At 47.9% G+C, this 16,083-nt stretch overlaps 1 protein-coding gene across 1 annotated transcript in view; it reads right to left on the minus strand.

Moving 5' to 3' along the window:
* The window catches only part of LOC142312689 (beta-microseminoprotein-like), a 53,064-nt gene that overhangs the window by 12,451 nt on the left and 24,530 nt on the right, over window positions 1-16,083 (minus strand). The window contains exon 3 of the mRNA XM_075351680.1: window positions 12,562-12,667. Coding sequence (XP_075207795.1) covers window positions 12,562-12,667 — 106 coding nt within the window. The remainder of the gene's footprint in view (window positions 1-12,561; window positions 12,668-16,083) is intronic.

Raw genomic sequence — 16,083 nt, forward strand, 5'->3', positions numbered from 1 at the left:
GGCAAAGGGCTATACTGAAATAGACCCACTTCCTTACAATGGGCACTTCAGGTTTAAAGGCCATCATGCACGTCTCTATCCAGGGACAATGTGGAGCCTCCCAATTTTTGGCTGCCCTGGCAAAGGGCTATACTGAAATAGACCCACTTCCTTACAATGGGCACTTCAGGTTTAAAGGCCATCATGCACGTCTCTATCCAGGGACAATGTGGAGCCTCCCAATTTTTGGCTGCCCTGGCAAAGGGCTATACTGAAATAGACCCACTTCCTTACAATGGGCACTTCAGGTTTAAAGGCCATCATGCACGTCTCTATCCAGGGACAATGTGGAGTCTCCCAATTTTTGGCTGCCCTGGCAAAGGGCTATACTGAAATAGACCCACTTCCTTACAATGGGCACTTCAGGTTTACAGGCCATCATGCACGTCTCTATCCAGGGACAATGTGGAGCCTCCCAATTTTTGGCTGCCCTGGCAAAGGGCTATACTGAAATAGACCCACTTCCTTACAATGGGCACTTCAGGTTTAAAGGCCATCATGCACGTCTCTATCCAGGGACAATGTGGAGCCTCCCAATTTTTGGCTGCCCTGGCAAAGGGCTATACTGAAATAGACCCACTTCCTTACAATGGGCACTTCAGGTTTAAAGGCCATCATGCACGTCTCTATCCAGGGACAATGTGGAGCCTCCCAATTTTTGGCTGCCCTGGCAAAGGGCTATACTGAAATAGACCCACTTCCTTACAATGGGCACTTCAGGTTTAAAGCCCATCATGCACGTCTCTATCCAGGGACAATGTGGAGCCTCCCAATTTTTGGCTGCCCTGGCAAAGGGCTATACTGAAATAGACCCACTTCCTTACAATGGGCACTTCAGGTTTAAAGGCCATCATGCACGTCTCTATCCAGGGACAATGTGGAGCCTCCCAATTTTTGGCTGCCCTGGCAAAGGGCTATACTGAAATAGACCCACTTCCTTACAATGGGCACTTCAGGTTTAAAGGCCATCATGCACGTCTCTATCCAGGGACAATGTGGAGCCTCCCAATTTTTGGCTGCCCTGGCAAAGGGCTATACTGAAATAGACCCACTTCCTTACAATGGGCACTTCAGGTTTAAAGGCCATCATGCACGTCTCTATCCAGGGACAATGTGGAGCCTCCCAATTTTTGGCTGCCCTGGCAAAGGGCTATACTGAAATAGACCCACTTCCTTACAATGGGCACTTCAGGTTTAAAGGCCATCATGCACGTCTCTATCCAGGGACAATGTGGAGCCTCCCAATTTTTGGCTGCCCTGGCAAAGGGCTATACTGAAATAGACCCACTTCCTTACAATGGGCACTTCAGGTTTAAAGGCCATCATGCACGTCTCTATCCAGGGACAATGTGGAGCCTCCCAATTTTTGGCTGCCCTGGCAAAGGGCTATACTGAAATAGACCCACTTCCTTACAATGGGCACTTCAGGTTTACAGGCCATCATGCACGTCTCTATCCAGGGACAATGTGGAGCCTCCCAATTTTTGGCTGCCCTGGCAAAGGGCTATACTGAAATAGACCCACTTCCTTACAATGGGCACTTCAGGTTTAAAGGCCATCATGCACGTCTCTATCCAGGGACAATGTGGAGCCTCCCAATTTTTGGCTGCCCTGGCAAAGGGCTATACTGAAATAGACCCACTTCCTTACAATGGGCACTTCAGGTTTAATGGCCATCATGCACGTCTCTATCCAGGGACAATGTGGAGCCTCCCAATTTTTGGCTGCCCTGGCAAAGGGCTATACTGAAATAGACCCACTTCCTTACAATGGGCACTTCAGGTTTAAAGGCCATCATGCACGTCTCTATCCAGGGACAATGTGGAGCCTCCCAATTTTTGGCTGCCCTGGCAAAGGGCTATACTGAAATAGACCCACTTCCTTACAATGGGCACTTCAGGTTTACAGGCCATCATGCACGTCTCTATCCAGGGACAATGTGGAGCCTCCCAATTTTTGGCTGCCCTGGCAAAGGGCTATACTGAAATAGACCCACTTCCTTACAATGGGCACTTCAGGTTTAAAGGCCATCATGCACGTCTCTATCCAGGGACAATGTGGAGCCTCCCAATTTTTGGCTGCCCTGGCAAAGGGCTATACTGAAATAGACCCACTTCCTTACAATGGGCACTTCAGGTTTAAAGGCCATCATGCACGTCTCTATCCAGGGACAATGTGGAGCCTCCCAATTTTTGGCTGCCCTGGCAAAGGGCTATACTGAAATAGACCCACTTCCTTACAATGGGCACTTCAGGTTTAAAGGCCATCATGCACGTCTCTATCCAGGGACAATGTGGAGCCTCCCAATTTTTGGCTGCCCTGGCAAAGGGCTATACTGAAATAGACCCACTTCCTTACAATGGGCACTTCAGGTTTAAAGGCCATCATGCACGTCTCTATCCAGGGACAATGTGGAGCCTCCCAATTTTTGGCTGCCCTGGCAAAGGGCTATACTGAAATAGACCCACTTCCTTACAATGGGCACTTCAGGTTTACAGGCCATCATGCACGTCTCTATCCAGGGACAATGTGGAGCCTCCCAATTTTTGGCTGCCCTGCCTAAGGGCTATACTATAATACACCCACTTCCTGACAATGGACACTTAATGTTTTGAGGCCCTCATGCACGTCTGTATGCAGGGGCATTGGTGAACCTCACAATTTTGGACTGCCCTGGCAAAGGAAAATACTACAAAGACTCACTTCCTCAAAATGGGCACATTAGACTCAAGAGGCCTTCATGTACGTCTCTTCTCAGGGACATCGGAGTGCCACACAATGTTTTCACGTAAAATCTTTCATGTATTAATCTCAAAAAGTAACATACACCAGCTCTATCTCACTATTGGGTATTTGGGTATGTGCCCTTAACATTTCCGCCATGAAAAATCATTTTGGGGTCATTTTGGAAGGTTTTCTGGTGAGTCCGTAAAAATGGCGTAAAACGCGGACAAAATTGTTCACAGCTGTGACTTTTCAGTGATAAATGCTTCAAGGGGTCTTCCCCATGCTGTTGCCATGTCATTTGAGCACTCTTCTGAGACTTTTGTGCCATTTTTAGGGTTTCTCCATGCTGCCGGGGGGTCATTTCACAAAAATACTCGGGTCTCCCATAGGATAACATTGGGCTCGTTGCTCGGCCCGAGTACACGAGTATCTTGGGAGGCTCGGCCCGAGCTTCGAGCACCCGAGCTTTTTAGTACTCGCTCATCACTAGTATACAGCAAAAAGAAATCCCAGTTATAATATAAGCTGTAATATATATTTGTTAAAAAGAGGATAAAGGATTTCCCCCAAAACAATACAATATATTAACCTTTCATGTACCCCTAAACAAGTGTGCACTGGGAAACATGAGTAAATAAAGTGCAAGTGCTAAACCGTGCATATAAAAAATGCTTTGATCTCACCAGTTCTGTAAAATGAGAATCATAGTCCATGGAGCCTCTGGGTTAGGTTAGTTTCACACTTGCGTTGAACGGCATCCGTTGCATTGCGTTGTGTGACGGATGTGTTGCATATAGTGGCACAACGGATGCAACGGATCGTACAAAACAACGGAATCTGCTTTTTTTTTTACATTTTTACCGGCGGCAGACTATTGTGAACGATCAGCTGATCGCTCACAGCAGCCGGCCGCCGGGTGATCAGCTGATCGCTCACAACAGCCGGCCACCGGGTGATACTGAAGTTCCACGAGAGGAGCGTGTAAGCGGTTACCCAGTCCCAGATGATTTCCTTAATCCGGCCGATGCGGCTGTGGGATCCGAGCTGCCCTCGCCCCAGGCAAGCACTCAGTCGCCGTCGCCTCCACCCTTCGCTGCAACTGACCCTGAGGCGCTGCCCACACCACCGGCAGTGGATCTCGCAATTTCTGAAAGAGATGATCAGTCTGTGGCTTCCGACCAAATTGACCCGGTTACCGTGGACTTGGAACCGGAGGAAGGCGATTCAGTTTCCAGTACACCAGAAGCAGCATGGGTACCACGTTATGGAGGAAACGGCCGCAAGATGATCCTGTCGCATGGGCACAGTTGGCATTGGAGATCATGGAAATGGAAGCAGAGTCCACTTTAGATGAGGAGATCTCAGTAGATACAATGGAAGTGGTGCCTATCTGCCGTCGCTGTGGCTTATCAGGGCACTTTGCAAGAGTGTGCCCATGAGGTAACCAGCACTAAGAAGGGGACCGGAACCTGCAAGTTTCCAAAGTTTTAAATAGACTGCACCCTTGTTGAACCTTTCTCCCACTCTTTGTTCCAGGATAATAGGCCATCAGGGCCTTGTACGGTGCAGTACTGGTAGACGGCACCAGGAGGCCCCGGTGGGGGTCAGCGCAAGGGGCAACAGCTACCAGGTTGCTCAGGGTTTTTACAGAGAAGAATGTTGAAAAATGTTACAATGCCAGTAGTTTTACGATGCCATAGAACTGTTAGGTATCGTTTTTTTGTTTATTGTTTTTCACAGTTTGTTGTTTTTCATATAGATATCAGCAAATGACAGTTTGAGTAACTAATTGAAAATTAACGAAGAAGTTACCAGATTAACAACTAAATTCCTTTTCAGTGTGTACAACTGGTACATGGACTCCATTATATTTTATAAGTATATATAAGTAAATATGGACCATTGTCACAGGACTGGCGTGACCGGCTCAAACTTGTGTATTGTGAATAGTTGCACCTCCTGTGCCAACCAGAGTCATCTAAAGACAACACCCGGAACCTTAACCTGGTCATGGACCCGTGGATAGGTTTTCAGGGGGTCAGGTTGTTTGGGTGGCGGTTTATTGGGTCCGGGACATTGGGACTGGACTGTCGTAGGAGGGGCTGCAACGGAGCAGGTTGAGCCTCCGTTACCAGTAAAACCGGTAGCGCCCCACCGTTGGACGATGAACTTTTAACAGTTAGTAATGTTTAAGAAAAGTGCCTCCACTGCGTGGGATGAACCTGTTAATAAATGCTTTACTAATATTACCTTTCTTTTTCTAAGGTTAAAACAAAATAAACCTCCGGTGTCCTGTAGCTCGGGGACGAGCTACGTTTAACCAAGGGGGAGTGTGACACCCTGGACTATCAGGTCGTCACAGGGTATTGTGTAATCTGCCCTTCTGCACAGTATCCACATCCTCCTTGGTTACAGATCCCTGGCCTTCGGTGTTGCTAAGAGCAGAGACAGTCAAAACCCTAGGAACACTCTGCACCACACCCACCAGACACACCAATGGGGAGCCTGAAGGGAATAGGGCCACCCACTTGGGGGGTTGGTAGGGGAGAGTCAGAGGTGTTAGGAGCAGGAGAGTTGAGTGGTGACTCTCGAATGGAGAGGTCACAAGGAGTGTGTAGTGCTGGAGGGGAAGGAGAGAGGATGACAGGAGCAGGGCTCCCTGTAGAATACTAGGTGGCAGACATTGGTCTGGGCCTGGTAGGAGCTGGAACCCCCGGTCGCAGGGGATTGTGTCAAGGGGCATGGATCTGCCGAGGAGGGCAGCCGGAGGCCTTGAGCCATCTCCGGGCAGGGACCAGGGCACGACGGGGTACGTGGACCTTAGGCCGCGAAGTAGCTTCCCGCATCCTGGTAATTTACCTGACAAGGGTAAAGTCTTCAAAGTTCATCCTCCACCCGCTCCAAAATCTGGGTACTAGTCTAGACTAGACTAGGAGTCGGAGACCCGGTTGCAGGGTATTGAGGCTGGGTTTCTGGACCTGGTCTTGGAGGACGAGAGGCATCTGAGTCTAATAACCGGTCCGTGACCTAAAGACGGCGGGGTACAGTACCCTATGTTGGGGAGTAGCTTCAGGCAACCCGGCAATTAACCTGCGGAGGATAGTGACATTATGGACTGTCCCCAAGAGGCTCAGAGATCAGGGGCATTAGCGGAACAAAGGGGATAGAGCTTTCTAACCCATGCAGCCCACAGAAATCCCAAGCGTGAGCCCTTGAGAGCACAGCTCCACTACCAACAAAGAGGGAGCGGGACCCGGACAGCTTTAAGCCAACAGGCCACCATAACACTTTGAATTTGTGCACGGAGGCAGGCTCCGGATCACCCGGCAGTACTATAGGGAATGGATACCCGGATGGGCTCCCCCAAGAGGGCAGCGGCACCCAGAGACTTGGTTCACCTTGTTGTCAGAGTCTGCTTTGCGGTTGCGCCATCAACGATGCTGCCTAAGTGAGTACATGGTCCTCCCCTGCTTCCAACCGGCCTTGCGGCCTTGTGCACCCCCGCTCCACCATCATCCAGAGTCCCGGGGCCTTCCCCCTACCCATGGGTGGAATGTCATCTGGCTGCCCCACTCCATCTCCCCAGGGTACTCCCATCGGCAGCGGCGGTACTCCCTTTACCGCTAACCACGGGTGGCATCACGAACTCTTATCCCCTGTAAATAGTCCCCTTTACATTTGAGTGGCCGCAAGCCCCTGGGTCCGGAGACCCTCGAGCCACAGCAAATCCCAGATCCGAGCAGTTCGACCGCTGCAGGGGCGGCACACATCCACTGTACTTGTACTGCACAACACAGCGGATTAGATGCTGTGAAAAGACGCTGCGTCCAAAATGCTGCTACTCCTGATTGTGGGCCTGTTCCCTTACACGTAACTTCAGTGAAAGCGCTTAGCGCAGAGCGCAGTCAAAATATGAGCCGTGCCGTACTGCGATCTTTTAGAGGCAGAATAAATTAATAAATAGCGGTTAAATATTTGGCTTTATTTATTTATTTTTTATGCCCCCATCTCATTGTAGATTGTAAGCTCTCACAAGCATGATTGTCTTTTTTCCCTCTAAATATTGTAATTCTATAACTGTTACTTGTTTGTATATGATCCTCTTGAATTGTAAAGCTCTGCGGAATATGTTGGCGCTATAGAAATAAAGATTAATATTATTATTATTATTATTATTATTATTATTATGCCATTCACAGTGTGGCATAAATGAGTAGGTGGTTTTATTCCTCAGGTCAGTAAGATTACAGCGATACCAGATTTATATAGTTTTTTTTTTAGGTTTGGAGACTAGCACAGTAAAAACGCTTTTTTACAAAAGAAACGTTTTTGCATCACCGGATTTTGAAGGCTATAACTTTTTTATTTTTTTGCCGATAGTCATATGAGGGCTTGTTTTAAGTGGGATGAGTTGGAGTTTATATTAGTACCATTTTTGGCTACATGGTTGCTTTTGATCACTTTCACAATAAAAAAATTTGTAACTCAGAAATTGTTTTGTTTTTTTTTTTATACGTCGTTTACCATGCTGTAAAACTGATAATACAGCTTCTTCGGGTCAGTATGATTACAGCGATATGTCTTTTATATAGTTTTTCTTTGTTTTGCAACTTTTACACCATAAAAAAACTCTTTTACTGGAGAACTGTTTTTACATTGTTGTATTCTGAGAGCTACAACATTTTTATTTTTTGGCTGATGGAGCTGTATGGCTGCTTGTTTGTTGGACAAGATTACATTTTCAGAGGTACCATTTTTATTTACGAAAAACTTTTTGATTGCATCTTATTCCACTTTTTTGTCAGCTGTATGTTGGAAAGACATGGTTTACCGTTTTATAGCTCGGGCTGTTACAGACGTGGCAATACCAAATGTGTGTACTTTTTATTTTACACAAATATAACTATTTATTGAAATATTTTTTTTTAATTTTGTTCTTTTGGTTCTGATTTTTTTTAATAGTTTTACTTTTTTTTTAATTTTTATTTTTACTTTTTCACTTAATCCCTTTATGGGACATTACATTACAATGCTCTGATTGCAGCTGTAATGTCCTGCAGTACTTGATCACTTCAGGACATCGCAGCTGTCAGAGCTGCAGTGAGAAAACCTGTGTGATCATGCTGCAGGCATGATCATACAGGCTTTCCATAGTCAAGTGACCTGGAGAGCGTCCTGATGACCTCGGATCACTATGATAACACTCATGCCCTTGCAATTACATTGCGGGGACCCTGATCGGAGGGGAAAAAGAGCGCGATCCCTCTCCCAATCTCCTTTGTGCCAGGGCTTGGGGCTCGGCTGTCAGGTAAGCCAAGTCCCCGGCTGTGATCGCGGGTGTGTACCGCCCCCGTGTCAGCAGCCGAGCTGCTCGGATCCGGACCCGCGGTGGCTCTAGGGGCATCCGGACCCGGGGGGGGCCTCGCAGCCACTCGAATGAAGGGGGGAATTTACAGGGGGTGTGGTATATTAAGAGTTCGTGAAGCCACTCGTGCTGTGTGGTAAGGTGGAGTACCACCACTGTGGCTGAGAGTACCCGGTGGCGATGGAGTGGTCAGCCAGGTGTTTAACCCCTCCACGGTAGGGGGAGATGCCCCGGGACTTGGTGATGGTGACAGGGAGGTGTCGTTGGGGAGGTAAGGGTCACTTGCGTACTCACTCAGTCCAATAACGCTGACAACGACAACTTTAGTAAACCAAAGTTCTGGACACCGCTGACGCTGACAGGGAGCATGTTTGGGTCCCGTTTCCGTTGGTGTTGCCTGTTGATCTGTGACCTTTCCCTTGGCACCTTGTTTCCTTCTGGTTGGTCCCTGTAGCTTGAAACTAGTTGGGTCCTGCTTCCCAGTATGGCTAACTGAGTGAGCTTGCTCTCAGGGTTCACACTTGGGATTTTCTGGACCGTATGTGTGGAAAGTCCTAGCCCCCTCGTTGTGCTAGTACCCCGATTTTGGAGCGGGTGGAGAGCAGATCTTGAAGGCTCTGTTCTCGTCAGGTAAATTGTCAGGTTGCCTTAAGCTACTCCCTGACCTAGGGTCCACGTACTCTGGCCCCAGCCCGGTGATGGTACAAGGCCGCCGGCTGTCCTCCACGACAATGCCGTGCCCCTTGTCACGATCCCCTGCGACCGGGGGTCCAGCTCCTACCAGGCCAAGACCAACATCTGCTACCTAGTAGTTCCAAGGAGCCCAGCTCCTGACCTCCTTTCATTTTCACCTCCAACACTACACTGACCTACTTCTGACACTCCTGACCTCCCCTTAACCAACCCCCCAAGTGGGCGGCCCTATTCCATTCAGACCGTCCTCTGGTATGTCTGGTGGGTGTGGTGCAGAGTGTTCCTAGGAGTTTGATTAGCTGGTTTTGGCAACACCAATGGATAGGGCCCCGTAACCAAGGAGGAGGTGGATATTGCACAGAAGGGCAGATTGCACAATATCCTGTGATTACCTGATAGGCCAGGGCGTCACAGGTGCACTCGGAAAGGGATTAAATCATTCTCTCTCATTATTCTGGTGTTCGGCAGATCTAAATAATTTTGGTTCCTAACTGACCTAAAACAGGAAAGGTTTATTCTGATTTCATGTCAGGTAATGAGAAAAATATGCATATGTGTCTTTTTAGATCATGTATGTGAACTTCTGGTTTCAACTATATATAGAGCCTATTACTACAGTATATGGAGGACTATGAGGGGGATGCATTATACCATATGGATTACTATGTGGGTCTATCTAATATATAAAGCTGAGTGTATGTGTATATGTATTTCCGCTAAAGGAATCCGCACCGTCGCATTTACAGTCACGAAATTTTGCACAGACACTTCATGTGACCTAGGGAATGTTATAGATTATGTTTTGACAGGAAAATGTAACCCCGCACTTTACAGTTACTCTCCAAAAAATCATGCCTCCATTAAAGTAAATGGAGCCTAGAATTACTGGTTTTAATAGCAGCTGTGATTGGTTGCTATAGGAACAAAAGACATTGTTAGTATAAGAAGCTTATGTGTGAGGTAATATGATGTCGGTGGGGAGACAATAGAGAGAGACAGAGACAGACAGACATAGACACAGAGTAAGAGGCAGACAAGGAAAGAAACAGACAGAGACAGAAAGGGAAAGAGACAGAGAGATAGAGACAGACAGTGAAAGAGACAGACAGTGAAAGAGACAGACAGTGAAAGACACAGACAGAGACAGACCTGGAAAGAGACAGACCTGGAAAGAGACAGACCTGGAAAGAGACAGACAGAGACAGGCAGACAGGGAAAGAGGAGACAAAGATAGATGGGGAAAGAGACAGACCTTGATAGAGAGAGATGGGGAAAGAGACAGAGGAATAGAGACAGAGAAGGAAAGAGACAGACAGAGACAGGCAGACAGGGAAAGAGACAGACAGGAAAAGACACAGATAAAGAGATGGACAAAGACAGACAGGGAAAGAGACAGAAAAAGAGATGGGGAAAGAGACAGACGGGGAAAGAGACAAACGGGGAAAGAGGCAGACGGGGAAAGAGACAGACGGGGAGAGAGACAGATGGGGAGAGAGACAGACGGGGAGAGAGACAGGCGGGGAGAGAGACAAGCGGGGAGAGAGACAGGTGGGGAAAGAGACAGACGGGGAAAGAGACAGACGGGGAAACAGACATACGGGGAAAGAGACAGATGGGGAAAGAGACAGACGGGGAAAGAGACAGATCTGGAAAGAAACAGATGGGGAGAGAGACAGATCTGGAAAGAAACAGACCTGGAAAAAGACAGACAGAGACAGATGGGGAAAGAAACAGACGGGGAAAGAGACAGATGGGGCAAGAGAGAGACAGACATACATAGAGACAGACACAGAGATAGAGAAAGACTGATACAAAGACAGAGAGAGAAATAGACAGACAGAGACATAGACATAGATAGACAAGGAAAGAGACAGACAGACAGCAACACACAGACAGAGACTAGGAGAGAGACAGAGAAACAGTTACTATCCCGAGCAACGCCCGGGTACTACAGCTAGTTATAATATATGAAAAGATATGTGGGACCTTGATAATACTTGGAGGACTTTGTGGAAACCATTATATTATTAAGTCAGCTATGTGGGGCCATTATAGTATTTGTAGGTCTATGAGGGAACTTTATACTTTATGGAAGTCTATCTAAGGGCCTTTATAACTAATGCAAGCAATTATATGTTGTGAAGGTTTGTGTGGGTTGCATTATACTGTTTGAAGGGCTAGTGGGAATCATTATAGAGTGTGAAGAAGTGTGAGGGTCATTATGCTATATGGAGGGCTGTGTGAGGGTCACACTTGGGGATAATACTGTATTGGAAATCACCAACTATTCCTTGCCTGGTTAGTTGAAGGGGGGTACAGTTATGTCAGCATACTGCGCTCGGGAAAGGTACTTTGGAGGAATTCACTGTGGGGGTATTATACAGTGTTTGTGAGGTACTTTAGCTGGCATCATATTTTATGGGTGCAATGAAAAGGGAATCTAGGGGAGTCAATAGGAGGAAAATTACTTTTGTAAGAGCCATCAAGTTATGAGATATGCCCTTATGTGACCCAGTCTCAAATATATACTTTATATATATATATATATATATATATATATATATACATATATATATGTATATATATATATATATTTTTATTTGTCACGGTAACATTGCTCTCCTCACAGGGAGTGACGTTATGCCTGGAAGGAAAGGGGGTGGGTTCCCATGCTAGGTGCACCAGCACTCGACACTTCCTAGCTCGAGACCAGAAGGGGGAGCTCAAGAACCCGGTTTGAGGGGAGCTTCCCTTTGCCTTCTGACCTGCAGGAGAAATTAGACACACGTACAAAAGTGAAACTAGTCAGAACAAGTCAGGAGGAGAAAGCATATGGTCGCTGAGAAGGGAGCTGCGGTATAGCTTCCTCAGGGCCGAGCGCACAGGACCGGACACCGGAGTCCGAGGCTGCGTGGGTACTGAAATCCCCGCAACTGAATCCGGAGAGCAGGGAACTGCATGTCTTCTGGCCCACAGAGTGCCCAGGGCACAGCAGCATAGTAGAGCCAGGAGCCGTGATCAGTAAAGCGGCACCAGTAAAAGGCTCGCGCTGCCTGCCATACGGGTGAGAACCAGAACCGACACAAGGAAGAGGGTTACAGCGTAGCTTCAAGCCGCAGGGACCCACACATCAGAGCAAGAAGGAAGGCCTCTGAACCCAACTGGCTAGGTGGATCCTTTCAATTGCTTCCAGGCTGACCGGACCTCGATTACTAGCTTGACCAGTCTCCTGGGCCTGTATCATCTACTACTAAGTAAAAGGTAAAGGAAACTACAGCCCCTGAGTTGTCCATTTATTGCCAGTGTCCTCAGTCCTGCACCCCAACGTTAAGTCCCTCCACCATTTGCAAAGACTGCTACTCCCAACAGTCCTGGGGCCCAGCTCTACCTGTGGAGAGCTGTACCAACTCAGCTGCATTACCACCAACCCCCAGGGAACTGAATAGCAGTGACGGCACCTATGTTGCCGCACACCACAGGTGGCGTCATGACATCTCCCCTGTAAATAATCCCCACAACCATCATCTAAAAACGACACCGCTGGGGTTACGGAGCCGGAGTGTCTGTGCTCTGAAAGCTTGCAAATATAATGTTTCTGGTTAATCAATAAAGATATCACTCCTAGAATACTTTTGTCATTTTTGGGCTTAAAGGTATTTGCATCAATTTTTCTAGCTACCACAATATAATTTTATAATGTACACTATATTATATTTGACAATATGTAAACAACTTACTTTGAGCAACACATCTTCATTCCTTTTTTGTTACATGAACAGTCTAAACAATTGTCATCCCTCCACTTTGTGTCAAGTTCAAATAATTTTCCATTATGGAGACAACCTAGAATATGAGGCATAATAAAACTCTAAAAATTGCATTAGGAAAAGTGTGTTATGATGTTATATAAAAGAAAAGTTTTTTTGAAAAAAACATTTGTTTTGTATCACACACGGTATGGTAAGACCCATAAAATGGTCAGAGGTTCATGCAGTATGCATTATTAAAGGTAATGTGTCACTCATTTTTTCCATATAATAATAATAATAATAATAATAATATAATATAAATTGTTAAATATTTTGCAATTTCTGCTTTCTCATTGGTAAAAAAACACCAATCACCTAAAGTCATAGACTGCCTGGAGTAATAAAATTAATTTCCTCCTGGTAGCTGTAGCACCTGCACAGCTTTAGAATGCTATTAATTTGCAGATTATCCCCATATCTACAGGTTAATAGGACTTTTGACATAACAGGTTCCCTTTAATTTCAGGCGTGTAACATCCTCCTACACAGCATACACTGTCTTGGCTGCATAATTCTCTGCATTCTGGTATAGGAATGACATATGGACACCATACAGTATAGTCTGTCCAATGCTTTATAGGATCAAGTGCATCTTAATACATTAAAATATTATCAAAGTAATTTATTTCAGTAATTCAATATAAAAAGGGAAACACATACTGTATATTATATAGAGTCATTACAAACAGAGTGATCTATTTCAAGTGTTTATTTCTATTAATGTTGATGATTATGGCTTACAGCCAATGAAAACCCAAAAGTCATTATCTCAGAAAAATAGATTATGTAAGACCAACTGAAAAAATGATTTTAAACGCAGCAATGTTGGTGCCTACTGAAAAGTCTGGACAGTAAATGCTTCCTTTGCATGAATTACTGCATCAGTGTGGCATGGCATGGCGGCGATCAGTCTGTGGCACTGCTGAGGTGTTATGGAAGTCCAGGTTGCTTTGAGGGCAACATTCAGCTCGTCTGCATTGTTGGGTCTGGTGACTCTCATCTTCCTCTTAACAATACCCCATAGATTCTCTATGGAGTTTGGTCAGGTGAGTTTGCTGGCCACTCAAGCACAGTGATACTGTGGTTATTAAACCAGGTATTGGTACATTTGGCAGTGTGGACAGGTGCTACGTCCTGCTGGAAAATAAAATTTCCATTTCCAAAAAGCTTGTCTGCAGAATGAAGCATGAAGTGCTCTAAAATTTCCTAGTAGACGGCTGCATTGACTTTGGTCTTGCTAAAACCCAGTGGACGTACACCAGTAGATGACATGGCTCCCCAAACCATCACTGAGTGTTAGGGCGGCTTTGCACGTTGCAACATTGCACGTATGATGTCGGTGGGGTTAAATCGAAAGTGACGCACATCCGGCGTCACTTTCGACATCGTAGTGTGTAAATCCTAGATGATACGATTAACGAGCGCAAAAGCGTTGTTATCGTATCATTGGTGTAGACTCCGACTTTTTCAAAATTACGCTGCCGCGACAGGTACGATATTGTTCCTCGTTCCTGCGGCAGCACACATCACTGTGTGTGAAGCCGCAGGAGTGAGGCACATCACCTTACCTGCCGCTGGCGGCTATACGGAAGGAAGAAGGTGGGCGGGATGTTTACATCCTGCTCATCTCCGCCCCTCCGCTTTGATTCGCCGCCTGCCTTGTGACGTCGCTCTGACGTTGTACGACCCGCCCTCTTAGGAAGGAGGCGGGATGCCGGCCAGAGCGATGTCGCAGGACAGGTGAGTGCATGTGAAGCTGGCGTAGCGATAATGTTCGCTATGCCAGGAATCACAAGATATCGCTGCTGCGATGGGGGTGGGGACTATCGCGTGCGACATCGCAGCATTGGCTTGCGATGTCGCAACATGCAAAGCCCGCCTTAGAGTTGAGCGATGTTCGAGGTTCGCCAATTTCATGTTCATTTTGGGGGTGCTCGAGATTGAACTCGAACTCGAGCTTTTTGCTAAAAGCTCGACAGTTCGAGTTACGTTCGAGAATGGTTCGATCAGCAAAAGCAGGGCTTTTTACAGCTACAGTGTGCAGGGAGCCATCGCTGGCAGCCTGCGGTAAGCTGGTAACCAAGATAAATATCGGGTATCCAAGCAAAGTGCTTTGCTTGGTAACCCAATATTTACCCTAGTTATGTGTGCAGGGAGCCGACACTTCCCCGCTGGGCTCCGCCCCCTCCTGCACTCGGCATGTATACACACACTCACACTCACCTGTCCCCAGCCATGCAGTCCCCAGCACTGACGTCCTCAGCGCCACATGGCCCCGCTAGGCTCCACCCACTTCACACTCCGCCGCCCGCACACATGGCCCCGCTAGGCTCCACCCAATTCACACTCCGCCGCCCGCACACATGGCCCCGCTAGGCTCCACCCACTTCACACTCCGCCGCCCGCACACATGGCCCCGCTAGGCTCCACCCACTTCGCACTCCGCCACCCGCACACATTACCTCGCTTAGCTCCACCCACCTCGCACTCCGCACACATTACCCCACTTGGCTCCACCCACCTGGCACTCTGCACACATGGACCCGCTTGGCTCCACCCACCTTGCACTCCACACACATTACCCCGCTTAGCTCCACCCACCTCACACTCCGCACACATTACCCCGCTTGGCTCCACCCACCTGGCACTCTGCACACATTACCCCGTTTGGCTCCACCCACCTGGCACTCTGCACACATGGCCCCGCTTGGCTCCACCCACCTCGCACTCCACACACATTACCCCGCTTAGCTCAACCCACCTCGCACTCTGCACACATTACACCGCTTGGCTCCACCCACCTGGCACTTTGCACACATTACCCCGCTTGGTTCCACCCACCTCGCACTCCACACACATTACCCCGCTAGGCTCCACCCATCTGGCACTCTCCACACATTACCCCGCTTAGCTCCACCCACCTTGCACTCCGCACACATTACCCCGCTAGGCTCCACCCATCTGGCACTCTGCACACATTACCCCGCTTAGCTCCACCCACCTTGCACTCCGCACACATTACCCCGCTTAGCTCCCCCCACCTCACACTCCGCACACATTACCCCGCTTGGCTCCACCCACCTGGAAGTTTGCACACATGGCCCCGCTTGGCTCCACCCACCTCGCACTCCGCACACATTACCCCGCTTAGCTCAACCCACCTCGCACTCTGCACACATTACACCGCTTGGTTCCACCCACCTCGCACTCCACACACATTACCCCGCTAGCTTCTACCCATCTGGCACTCTGCACACATTACCCCGCTTAGCTCCACCCACCTTGCACTCCGCACACATTACCCCACTTAGCTTCACCCACCTCGCACTCCGCACACATTACCCTGCTTGGCTCCACCCACCTGGCTCTCTGCACACATTACCCCGTTTGGCTCCACCCACCTGGCACTCTGCACACATGGCCCCACTTGGCTCCACCCACGTCGCACTC

Source organism: Anomaloglossus baeobatrachus, chromosome 5 (assembly GCF_048569485.1).
Source record: "Anomaloglossus baeobatrachus isolate aAnoBae1 chromosome 5, aAnoBae1.hap1, whole genome shotgun sequence".
NCBI classification, from domain to species: Eukaryota; Metazoa; Chordata; class Amphibia; order Anura; family Aromobatidae; genus Anomaloglossus; species Anomaloglossus baeobatrachus.